At 36.7% G+C, this 13,323-nt stretch overlaps 2 protein-coding genes across 2 annotated transcripts; both read right to left on the bottom strand.

The window, feature by feature from the left end:
• Positions 1–126: 126 nt before the first annotated feature.
• Positions 127–5,769, bottom strand: hirip3 (HIRA interacting protein 3). Its single transcript, XM_029438380.1, has 8 exons — positions 5,623–5,769; positions 4,198–4,318; positions 3,950–4,103; positions 2,487–2,885; positions 2,230–2,387; positions 1,955–2,102; positions 1,329–1,427; positions 127–491 (listed from the first exon to the last, which is right to left on the bottom strand). The coding sequence occupies exons 1-8, from the start codon at positions 5,697–5,699 to the stop codon at positions 304–306; spliced, it is 1,344 nt and encodes a 447-aa protein (XP_029294240.1). The 5' UTR covers positions 5,700–5,769; the 3' UTR covers positions 127–303.
• A 604-nt stretch (positions 5,770–6,373) lies between these two features.
• kctd13 (potassium channel tetramerization domain containing 13) lies at positions 6,374–12,141 on the bottom strand. Its single transcript, XM_029438568.1, has 7 exons — positions 11,587–12,141; positions 10,514–10,774; positions 9,764–9,933; positions 9,469–9,558; positions 9,116–9,168; positions 8,734–8,929; positions 6,374–8,274 (listed from the first exon to the last, which is right to left on the bottom strand). Exons 2-7 carry the CDS (start codon positions 10,749–10,751, stop codon positions 8,041–8,043), a joined length of 981 nt encoding a protein of 326 aa, XP_029294428.1. The 5' UTR covers positions 10,752–10,774; positions 11,587–12,141; the 3' UTR covers positions 6,374–8,040.
• Positions 12,142–13,323: the final 1,182 nt, after the last annotated feature.

Genomic DNA, 13,323 nt, shown 5'->3' with positions numbered 1-13,323 from the left:
TAACGAGGGTATAGTCTATTATTACGCTGACTGGTCCCTGTAATTACTTTCATGTCCTTTTTTGCCTGTTTTATAGATTTTTCATTCAGTTAAAAAAAGCTAAATAAATCAGCACTCTTCATTTAATCCCCTGGTTAAAATACTTTTATTTGAAATTTAACAGATTTACATAAAATTATTCATTTTACATCGTGTATCAATTTTATCTCAATATGCAAAATGTTTAAGAACTACATTTTTAATAGTATCAAAAAATCATTTGTAAACACAACTTATAAACACTTGCAAGACAAAGTGTCTCTGTCAGTTGCTGTCTGCATCATCACTGATGATCCCCTGCAGGTTGGCCCAGTCTCGTGCTATCCTGCTCCCTCTGTGTGCGTTGTTTTCTTCATCACTGTCAGAGCTGGAGTTCAGAGTTCGCCGATGTGTAGAATACAGAGGGACTTTCTGTTCCTCCCATGCAGAGGATCCTCTGCGTTTAGGTCGACCTGAGAGAAGTATCCAAATTTGCAGGTCTGGTAATCAATATTTTCACATTTTGCATGTGCAATAAAATGATAAGCAATACTAGTGACTGAATCACTTCAACGTTATAGACATTGTTGCAACAAGAACATTACTATAGGTACACTGTGCAATTCTTGACCAGTTAATACCAGGGCAATATATAAAAAAGGCTTAAAGGCTGCATTACAGTAAAGGGATGTAATTTACCAGACTGTTCTATTATATGCCTTTAACCATTTAGTCATTATATCCACATTACTTATGGTTATTTATCAAAAATGTAATCGTGTAAATATTATGTGAACGCACCAATAGTCAACGCTATAACATGACATAATATTGACATCGAGGTATTTGGTAATAAATAGTGATATTTGATGTTCTCGACTCAGTCCTAACCTATTAGGTAATATTTTACATTGTGTGGTGTATCAAACATGATTCATATTGCTTTGGATGGTGGAGAGTTTCCTATTTGAGAAACCAGTAATAATGTCTAAAATTCTTTATTTGCCTCGAATACAGTATATTGACACAAATCCTTCACTGAAAGACATTGTTTTTTACAGTGTGACTGTGCATATGCATCAAATTAACAACAATGTTAGCATAGTTTTCCTGCCCAATATCCTATAATTGCCAGGCTCAATGCAGTTATACTTTTCGCTTTTCTAGAATTCCTATTAAGTGGTATAAATGGATTTGTGAGTGCTCTTCTACCCTTTTACTCCAGAAAACTGAAAACTCACATAGTAATGGGTGTTAACACTGAAGAAGAAGAAGAAGAAGAAGAAGAAGAAGAAGAAAACAATAGTTACCTTTTGTGGCAATGATGTTGCTGACATCAAGATCAGCTAGTTCCTGAGTTTCCTCTCTTTTCGTTTTGATTATATTGCATTTCTTAATAGTTGGTTTACCTGTGTGAAAAAACACATGCACACGTTATCACTTTAACCCATGGATCCCTGAGGTAATCAATTGTGTCAATTACAAAGAACATGAAATCTTAACTTTTTACACTGTTTATAAAGACACAGTGCACTTATACAAACTGATAAACATACATTCTACTGAAACAAGGTTTTCGTTTTGCGCTTGTCTATCAGTATTACAACAAACCAAAAACAACCTCACTGTAGTTCAACAAATGCAGAAAAAGGGGGAAAGCAAGAACAAACTACAGAGGTAGGTGCTTGGTAAATGTCTTGGCAGCTGGCGGTTAGATTTAGATATTTTTGTGAATGTTGTGTGTGAAGTTTCTTTCTGGTGACACTACAGAATATTAAGATTTATTTTTCCCCGGGAGGCCACAAGCATGCCATTTTACTCCTTAGAATCATCAGAAAACAAGTGCAAGATACCTTATAATGGGAAAATGTAAAAAAAAGAAGGAATTATGCCCAGAATGTGTAGTCTGTTAAAAGGTGAATGTACTCCCACTGACCATCGACACCAAGATCTTCAAGCTTCTTCTTCAGAACAGCCACCTGGGAGCCAACAGTGCGACAGCCACCGAGGAGCTTCTTGTAATTCAGCCTGTTACCACAGAGATGAATGTAGCGCTTGAGCCTCGCAACTGTTTTGTTGCTATCCTGATGGAAGAATCAGAGGACAGTTTCGATGGATTAAAAAGGTTTACACTAAAATAGTCACTTCGGTTCTGCCTGATGTTGCCTTACAGAGAGACTTCTGCTGATTCTGCTTGATAACATCACTCACCTTTCTATCTCTGCGACTCTTCTCTTTTGTCATGGTTTTCTTCGTTTTTTCAGCTGGTGTTTTTCCTTTTCCATTATCCTTTTCATCTTCCAATGAGGTGAGTGACGATGAATCAGAGTCTGGTTCGTTATTTTTATTTTCTACCAAGACTTTTTCTTCTGCATAGCACAACAAAAAAAGTCATACAAAAAAATTTAAACGTGAAATAAATAAACATTTAAGTTTGGGTTATGCAAGTATAAAGTTTGCATAGTCACCTTTATCACTTTCATCCGAGGAGTCATTGCCGTTGACTTTGTCGCTATTTTCTGACTTGCTATCCGAGTCATTGTCTTCATCACTCTGTGGCGTTTTCTTTCCTGCATTTGTTTTGCTGCTTCTTGTATCTCCGTTCTTTGCAGCATCTGCTCTCTTTATCATCATTTCTTTTGGACTGTCATCACAGTTACTCCCATTACCTTTTTTTCCTGACTTGTTCATTTCCTCATCTGTTGATTCGTCGATGCTTAGCTGCCATTTACTTTTCCCATTTGTTGTTAGCTGCGATTCGTTTTCCTCTTGCTCTGCATCCTCGGATTCAGGTTTCATTTGCTCTTCCTCCTCACTCTCCTCACTCTCCTCACTTCCTGTTTTGCAGTCCTCTTTGTCCTCCGAATCTGTCGGTAACCACATAAAAACAGACAACATTTCATGGTTTACAATGGAGCGACAAACCTCACTGTGGATAAAGACGAGGTTAGGTTAACGTAGGTGCTAAGTGAGTGAGGTTATCTGAACTGCCTTCAACGACTAGAACTCCAACAACAAAGTGTGGTTTTATCAGCAACATTCTCATATTGTAGAATGCATGTGTCCTTCTTAGAGTTGCAACCATAAGTCGATTTGTCGTTTGGCAGACATTTTATTGCCAACTATTTTGTTAATGGATGTTAGTAATTTTCAAAGCTCAAATGCACAAACACTGTTGGTTCAACTTTTGAAATATGAGGATTTTCTGCATTTCTTTATTTAATTTCACTGTAAATTGAATATCTGTGGGTTTTGGGACAGTTGCTTGGACAGAAGAAGATGATGTCCCTAAGGACTGAGGGGCCCTTTTTTCAGACCAACAATTTATTGAAAAGTGATCTGTCGATTAACTGATAAATAATCATTACCTGCAGCCCTAGTTCTACTGTGAATGATGGTCCAGGACATGTTTCATTAAGTAACTGCAAAGTAGAACATGCTATAGATCAGGGGTCTTCAACATTATTTAGTCCAAGGACCCCAGCGCTAAAAGAGAGACGGAGCAGGGACCCTCTACTACATATGTATAACATGAGCAACCTATCAAACTAAGCCTACAATAATGTGTAGGGCCATTGGCAACATACCTTTTTATGGTGCATACAATACCAAGCTATTAAAATAATAATAATACGTGGCCACTAGATCTTCGTTATGGATAGGTGCCGCACAGCGGTTTAGTAGTTTAGCTAGTTCACGTGATTGGACGAGGATTCATTCCACTGTTAGACCATCATCAATGTTGTGTAAAAACAACATTTTTACAAATAGGCCAATTTATCTTATTATTGTGTTGAATTCATGTGACTGTATTGTGTATTTTCAGACATACTTTAATTTTTGAAGAAAGAAGAAAAAAACATTTGAAATAATAATTTGGCAGAACCCCCGAGGAGTCATGGACAAAACAAAATAGAAAGTTATAACCTACTCGATGATGAGTTTGACAGACGACGCGATTTCTTTGCCGTGGAGTCATCTTCAGTCCCATTTATCACCTCGTCATTTTCCTTTTCTCTCTTCCTTTTGTTTTGGGGCTTCTTGGTCTTCAACTCACTTCCACTCTCACACCATTCATCGTTGTCCTTGCAGGAAGAAAATAAATGTGATGATGATGACGACGACAATAACAACTAGAGTACACTAACATTGTAAGCTGTGCAGGAAGAATTCAGATACCTGCATTTTTATCAGTTCCTCTTTGACCACCTGCTTCATGAATTTTTTCACCTCTGGACTTAATGATTCACATGGCACATGCTCAAGGTATCGCTTCTTTAAAATTCCCAAGGTTAGTGTGCTGGAATAAAACATTACAAAAAGATTACTATCCACAAAATGTATTCTTTGATTCTACTTACATAGGCCAAAAATGTCACGACAAAAACAACTTTATTTAGTGCAGGATACTGGGAGTTTGTAACTTTGTGGGCACTACTTTAATACAGTTTTCCTACAGTGGATAAAAACTACAATCTGAGTTGAAGTTTGTATTTATAAAAAAGTATTTATCATGCGTTAAAGTGCATTTCATAACGTTAGACATGTGGCATTTGTTGTATTTCTCTTCTTTTATTGATTGCAAAATAGTTTTACTACTAATTGCAATTCCTAAAAGAGGGCTCGCAGGTTACTAGATACACTACCAGCACAAAACTGATTAACCAAAATGTTGGCACCATTAAAACATTTCTCAGTCACATTTTTTACATCACAATCGACAGTCTCAAAAACTACTTGTTCAACCTCCGCATCATCGAGTCACTAGTGCACATCATTAAAGCCATTTCTCATTCTTTTGAACACATTGCAAAAGCTTTGGCACATTCATCAGATGATTATGTACAACTGTCTGCTGTTTCCTACCAACTGTTAATGTCACCAACATGTATTGTACTGGTTCTCTGTTGAATAGTCTGACCCCTAAAACCATCTAGGCATTAGTTCATTGCACATGTCACTACATGCAACATGGTTGAACCAGTTGTCATAACATGTCAAGCACATCTTATACACATTGTTTTGTCAGGTAAATCTTGACTTTCACTAATTTTAACATCATTTACCTTTAAGAGATAAGGATTTAAAGCAAGTTACAGGCTTTGCAGGTAATCAATTGAGTGGTGCTGTTTTTAGAAATGCATTTACTGTTTTCCAAATGTTAAGTTAATTCGAGAAATGGGAACGAGAAAAAAACAAAACTCCTGCTCCACTGAAAGCGACCACTTCCAACGAACAGGTGTAACATGTATGGTTAATACCACTCTCTGGCAGCTACTACTGACACTAATATTACATTTTTAACAAAGCCAGCTCGGCTTTCTAAAGTTACATTTAGCGTCGTGTTGGGGGACGAAGCAAAACATTACTGCGTCACGTGTGTATTGAGGTATCTTAATGGTTGTCTTACAGAAACTGCAATGTTGAATGTTAAATGCGTAACATTAAGCTGATTTGAGTAGTTAAATTACTTTTGAAGAACATGTATATGCCAGTGTGTCTGACCGTCGCATACAGATAACAATCCATGCACAGGCCCGTGTACTTATAACAGTACAAAGTCACAGCACTTGATCAAACAACTCGTGAACGCTTCCACCGTACCTGAGGTCTGGCTCATTGCGCAGTTGATCAGACACAAACCCGCAGATGTCTGTTTTCTTCTTCTCTGACACCATCATTTCTGATTATGTCGGTTACTTTTTGGCGACGGAGGGACCCGAGGACGTTACAGGAAGTGACGTCAGATCAGCGCAACGCACTTTCAAAAATATAAATATAAAACCTTGGACAAATCTGCAAGTTTTACTAGAAATTAAGCGGAATTACTAATTTATAAATTTAATATTTAAAATATGTATTTTTTTTCTTAAGCCCCAAGATGTTACTATAGAGGACTTAAAATGTTTTCCTTTTTGTTAAGGATTACCTGCTAAAATATATTTAATCTGTTACTTCATGATTTCATAAACTCTCAAATTTCATAAAATCAAACGGCATCAACACAATTATATACGGACTGTAATGTGGCAATATTATATTTGTGTATTTATTTTCGAGTCACAGTGCAGTGGTGAATAGTTAAAACATTGACTCAGCGTTTGTTCTATATAATATGGTGCAGTAATGTTGAATAACATTAAAACAACGTAATTTAAGCCACTGTTTTAATCATCTGTTAAAATGCCTTTCCTATTTTATTATTATCAATGGAACAATCAACAACAACAATTGCAATCATCTACAACCCAAAAAGATTATTTTCCTATAAATCAGCAGGAAAAAGGAAAGGAAAGGAAAAGCTGTAAAAAAAACAACCATAAAACTTCTACTTGTTTTCCGTAACATGCACGTGTTTGAGTCCATTTCTTTATTATACTTAAGGGAAAACAGAAAAATAAGACCAAGAAGCTACAGTTGGATTTCACAATTAATTTATTCAGAACATTCCCATGACCACTATTGGACGGAAGTCATATTAGTGCATATCTTAAGGTATTCCTAGGTGATTTTATTAAGAGTCTGAGATACATATTGTTCTCATTCAATGTTTTTTTTCAGTATTCAGAGTGATTAGGTTCACACGAGACACTGGTGTTTATCAGAAAGAAAATATCCTCTCTCTGAGGGAAATAAAAATACAACCCAGTATTAATTGCCTTCATCATCACTGTATGGCCAATTACTTTTAGCAAGTTTCAGTGGTTTGGTATAAGACATAAAGTGAAAGGTCATGGCTCAGAATAAAATACATTATCAAGGAAATGGTCACAGTTCCTCTTGAAACATTAAACTGAAATGTAAGTTCACTATTTAGTCATTTACAGGAGTAAATTCAAAATCTGGTGTGTGCTATTGAGTGCATTGTATCATTCAAAAAAGTACAACTCACTTGAGCACTAGTTAACACAAAGATTGCATACAATACAAAAAGTTAAATACCAAACAATAAATTAGGTTCATAAATTAATTAATAAAAACATCTTGAAGCAACAGCAGTAATAATTTAAATAAAGAAAATGGAGCTGCTCAACAATTTCATTCATAGACAACCTCCCTAAAAATGGCTACTCAGTTTTATTCCAGTGTTAACATATCTCAGCTAAACGTGACCATCCTCTGTTCACCGCCGTCAGGCAGCAAATCAGTCCAACTAATGAAAAGGCAACAGATGTTTGACAACCTGAATAAACAGACTGACAGTGTTTCCTATAAGTCAAACACAGAGTGTGCCAGTGCATATCATTTGCACCCACATTAACAGGTGGGGAGGGGAAGTTGGGTTTTTAGACCCATTCAGTTACTCGCAGGAGGTTCCTTAAAAAAAAAAAGGTATATTATGCAGGATTTTCCTAAAAAACAATGTATGGACTGAGGTGAGGTCGGGACTTTATAATAAAAAAAGATAGCGACCAGGTACACTGTCTCCGTCTCTCTCGGTTTCATGTGTGTATAAAGAGTTTGCAGGTCTGCGTCTGTGTCTGTTTAAACGAGGGCGGGGGTGAGACACACACGCAGAGCAGAGAGGCCACCGTGGATACGATGAGACGTGTGCTTCAGCTGCATTCACACAAAATCAGGCTATGTGGCACCTTCCCGCAGGGTGGTGTGGCCACCGTTGCTCTCTCTTTATGCTTCTCAAGCCGGGCAGGAGGAGTCCCACTTTGAATGCTGTGTGTGCAAACAGCAACCGACAAATCCTGCATAGTATGCCTTTAACATTTGCAAAGTAATATTTATGCCAGTTTCACGTCCCAGGTCATTTGAAACATTTCCTATTTAAATAATGTACAAAATTTGTTTTCTTGTAAACAGAAGCATTTTTCAAAATGTCTCTTACTTCAGTTACAGATCAGTCATCAACTCCTACATTTCTGTACAGTGACATCTAAAGGACATTTAATGAAATAACTACCGAGCTATTGCTATGATCAAGGATATCTCTTTCATGCTAGCATCCAAGAAAAAAAAAAAAAAGAACATACATGAAGTCACTCTTCCGTGCCGTATGTTTTCACATTATTAGTCCTTATACACAGTTTGCTGACCGTGCCCTCTTTCATCATGCATTATATGCCTTCTTACGTGGATCCGTCTTACTCGCCTGTCGCCTCCCGTTGCACCCTCTTCCTCAGCTCCCAGTGTTGAACCCGAGCCTCTCGAGTCTAAAAGGTGTAAGCCTCCTGGACCAGAACCTTTCTCATAAATGAGGATATTGAGGGTTTCTTCAAAGATTCGAGCCTCAGGAAACTCAACCTAAAAACAATCAGTTCAGTTTCAGACTTGGTATTTTTTTGGTGCACTGCAACTAATATAACCCCAGTCAAAGCAGTAACATTAATACTTTTACTATAATACTTAAAAACACATTGATTAGCCCTAACAAAGTTACCTACTATGATTACAACAATGCCATCAGCAGCTAAACCCTAAAATGCAGATGTCTTTCTATGGATACCCACAAACCCCTGTCAACTTTATGCTAAAGAAAATACACTTATTTGCTTTCTGGCAGAGTTAGATGAGAGAATCAATACCACTCTTAGAATATAAAGCTACAGCAGGTTAGACTGGAAAAGGGGAGGAAACAGCTCGCCTGACTCTGTCCCAGATATGTGTTTTTATTATTTATCTTTAGGAGGCGCTTCGCATCATTGTGCTACACTTTCAAACTATGGCTTTAAGGACTTTGTGTACAAACGACATCAGGCTTACTTTGGTCTGCTTCTTCTCTGTGGCATAGACAATGGACGTGCAGCATACTTCAGCAATCTTGCGGCCTTCACCATAAAAAGACCAACAGCAGATCTCATCCCCGAGTACATCTTTGACAAACAGGACGCGGCCATTAAATCGTAGCACGAGTTTGTCAAACAGTTCAATGTTCTTCAGCAGGTTATCGTCTGAGTTGCTGGACACAGGGGAGAGACAAAGAGTAAGTAAGTGTAAACCAAAAAGATTAATAAGCACTTTTCACTCAAAATCTAAAAAAGTGAAGGTGAAGTGAACACGGACAGATTGTTGTGGCAGCATGTGGCTTGTGAAATTGTTTTTATACTCTCTGTAGGACACATGCACAGTGGGCCTTATTGTTTACCTGGTGTAAGAGTATTTGTTGTTTCCTCTGTTGTTCTGCAATTTTACTACCGGCTGTAGAGACAAGAAGCAGGAATAAATCCACGTTATTCTGCAGTCTATGGTGGAACAATGTGGTCACAAATTGTCTGTACATACAAAGAGAACAGACGTCAAATTCCTTGAGTTTCATGTTGAGAAATAAACTAATTCTTACATATTTAACACTCAAAACATTTTGTTGAGACAAAACACAGAAGGCTACAATTTTAAAAATCGCTCAAAATTCTAAATCTAAAATGACTTTTTCACATAAGGGTTTCATAGCTGCTAACCTAATATACACTTTCGTCTTGGTGACAAAATGCAATTTACCTTTCGACACGAAGCAATCATCTTCTGTTCTTCTTTGGCTGAGGTGATCATGGGGATGCGACACACAGTTTCAAAAACATCCTTTTGTTTCTGAAGGTAAACAAAGAAAGAACATTTAAAAACATCTGTAACTTACGCAGCTTTGTATCAATTAACTGGATAAAAAAAAAAAAAAATAATAATAATTTTGTCTATTTAATGTCAGAAATAATATGAAACCCCCATCATAGAAGTCCAGGGTCCAAAGTAACGTCTTTATCTCTTTTCTTGTTTATTTTGACAAATAGCTTTTTACCTGCAGAGCACTGAGGCAGTGCTGGACGAGTCCCTGGACGCGATAGTACTGCGCCTCCTTCAGAACCTCATCCAGTTCTTTTTGATCCTCTGGAAGTGGTACTGAACCATCTCGCAGGAAGTTCAAAACAAGTCCAAAGTGTCGACCACACCTGTCCAAAACTACCCAACCTGGGACAGCAGGAAAAATTATTTTGAGTCATTTGCATTCTTCAGTAATCTTTATTACTTTTTTTTTTTTATTATGTGGAAACAGACAGAGACACACCTTTCCCATACAAACGGTTCTATAGGCCACACCATGACCACACAAGATAACGTTTGTAATACCAGTCAGTGCAGATCATCATATAGTGTGTGAGTAAAACTTCTTGCCTGCCAATCTCATTTTCTTGGCCAATTCTGATTTTTTTTTTAAGTTTGACCTGCGAATCGGATTCTAAGAATATAATTGATTTTGAAATTCAATTGTATTTATATTTATCATATTTATTTCAATTTATAATTAAACATTGACTATTAAATAACTTACTTTTTCTCCAAAACTGCACCAAGTTACAGCACTTTACAGCTGTCTAATTTTCTTTATTACAGATTGAGTATAGAATATGTTGCTAGGTCATAAGAGATTCTACTCCATACTCTACTCTACTCCAAAATTGCTAATATCAATGGCACAGCCTTCAAGACATTAAATAATAACGCATCCAGTAAAAACATTAGTGCTCAGCCGATAGAGACAGCCACTCACCTTCTGAGTCTATGGAAACCTCTGTTCCTCCATTGCATATGCTCCGCAACAGACTGTCTTCCTTGCTTAATGTCTGGACAGTTGTATAATGCAGCGAGCCACCCACATTTAATTTGACATACTTGCTCCCCAGCAGACCCTGATTTCTGAGCTCATCTGTGTTGTGGAAGTCAGGTTGGGAACCAGCGGACTGAGCAGAGTCAGCAGCATGACTGCCTACTGAAGCCTCAGCAGACATGGGGCTGAAGAGTCACTTCCTGACTGTAACACAGAAGGATATGATGGCTTGTTAGTACAGGCTTGGACTAAAAGAAGTGATGAATAATTATTAATTGATTTAAAAGTCACTATTTCAGTTGTCTCAATTGTTTGTAAACCATGTATATAATGGCTGCATCAAAAGTGCTTTTTTGTTAATAAATAGATGCAGACATTTTTATTTGTATTCACAAAGGCAGACACCAGATGTGGTACAACATCCTGCATGAAATATTTAAAATGCTAAAATATGGGTCAAGGCGCATTGGAAAATAGAACAAGTATCAATTAACTTAGAAATGAACCGTATTTTTAAAAACAGATTTTTCAACCACACCCATAGTGTCTTGTCCATTAATTTTTGAACAAAAAACAATCATGTAAAAATAAAAGCATATCAAATCACCTTTTTTTTCCAAACTGCAAAACAAGTAGTATTAAACTAACCAATTATTTACTCATTATATGTAAAGTGTATCAGTTTACTGCCAAGCTTTATCCACACTTATTTCCAGTGGGATACAGGAAGCTGTTAGTGTTTACGCTTTCATGTAATAAATTGTCCTACATAAGCAGCATGCACGAAGACTGTCAAATGACTGAGACGTCTGTTGATCTACAGCAGTGTTACAGCTAAACATAGCTACCACCCAAGTGAGGTGTTTGTCAACATAATATTAGCAACAAGTAAGCTACAACCACAAGTAGCGTTAGCTGAAAATGATTGATGTCTATATGTTGAGGTGATCGATGCTAACTTATCAGGCTAATACAATCAATCAATATTAAATAAGCTTATCAAAAAGTGTACTTACCACACTGAACATCCAAGGGGGCTGCAGGAGTGAACGTAGCTAAGCAAATATAGCTAAATGTGTAAGCGTTACTCAGCCACCAATCGATAATCAGCTAGCCAGCTAATACCAACAGCCCAAACCACACAAGCAAATTTAAAACGCAGCTATCGTTTGACAACTCATTTCAGAATAACGTAAGCTAAATCAAAGATGCTAACAACAGCTACACTGTTTAGCGACACTTTAAGCTAGCAGTGCTCCTATGTTTTGTATCACCTTTTAGGTGGAAAATCAGAAGCTATCCATCAAAAAATGCTAACTGCTACATTAGGAACGGCCAATTCCATTGTTGGACATAAAGATTATTAACTGATGCTAACAGGAGAAGCTAAGTAGGTCACTCGGAAACGAAACTCGCACATCTTCTTCCGCTGCTTTCTTCTTCTACTTCACATTTGTGTAAGGTAAACAACTTGTGACGTGAATAGGCGCCACCCTTTGGAATGAAAACGTGTGTTAGTTATACCAAAGATGCTCTATAACTGCACTACACTGGCTGACTACATGAAATCATAGTATGGTTTTTTTTCTTACATGGGTCAGACTTTGAAGAAATAAAAAACACATACAGAAATGATCCTGGCATGATAACGTTTGGTAGTGTTTTTATAATCAGGTGTCATCACTGCTCCCCAGTGGCTACAGTGAAGAACTACAACTGTGGCTAATGCACAGTCATATCTCTATAATCGTTATGTTCGTTCGTAATGTTCAACAACTTAAACTAGTGCAATTTGTTGACATTTTATCAACATATGTGTGGATCAGTTCATCCTCCTAATAATTTAACACCAAGCGGGATGACAGTGAATTGAAAACATAGTCACGTGTTTGCCGCCCTCTCGTGGCCACAATGAAACTGCAATATTAAATTCATCAAGTTAGCGTCAATTGCAGACTGAGAGCATACTACCACTTCTGGTAAGTACTTTCAAAATAAAGTGGCCAAACTGAAGCAATCAAAACTATACAGAAATGAACATTTATGATCATGGTCGATATCCTCTATTGGTTACTGTACAGTGGTGGAAAGTAACTGTACTTAAATACAATTGTGAGGTACTTTCACTTGACTTTTAGTATTTTCTATTTTCTGTTACTTGATACTTCTACTCCACTACATCTCAGAGGGAAATATTATACCTTTTACTTCACTACATTTATTTGATAACTGTAGTGATTTTACAGATTCAGATTAATGATATAGATTATTATTATTAAACCATGGTGTATATTAGACTACCCAGCAGTATATAAAGTTACTTTTACAAGCTGAAACATTAAACTGATTAATGACTGATCAACACATTAATAATTATAATATAAAATAATATAATATATATTATTCTGAAATGGGCCATTCTGCATAATAAGTATCCTACTTTTACTTTTAGTACTTTAAGTTTATTCTGACGCTTATACTTTAGTACTTTTACTTAATGCTTTGCTCACACTTCCGGTAAGTACTTTCAAAATAAAGTGACCAAACTAAAGCAATCAAGGTAGAAAAATGATACATAAAAATGATCATGACTACTTCCTTCATCCAAATCAAATTATTGAGTGGGTGAAACCTAAAATATTGGTGTATTTACCCCCCACTCTATTTTTATATTTACTTTAGTCCTTATCTGTTAGATTTGAAGAAAATCCATAAAAGTTCAAAATAATCTCTTAAACATTTAACATTATTTT

This window comes from Cottoperca gobio, chromosome 8 (assembly GCF_900634415.1).
Source record: "Cottoperca gobio chromosome 8, fCotGob3.1, whole genome shotgun sequence".
Lineage (NCBI taxonomy): Eukaryota > Metazoa > Chordata > Actinopteri > Perciformes > Bovichtidae > Cottoperca > Cottoperca gobio.
The sequence above is the reverse complement of the archived record's forward strand: the minus strand, read 5'-3'. Positions and strand labels throughout refer to the sequence as shown.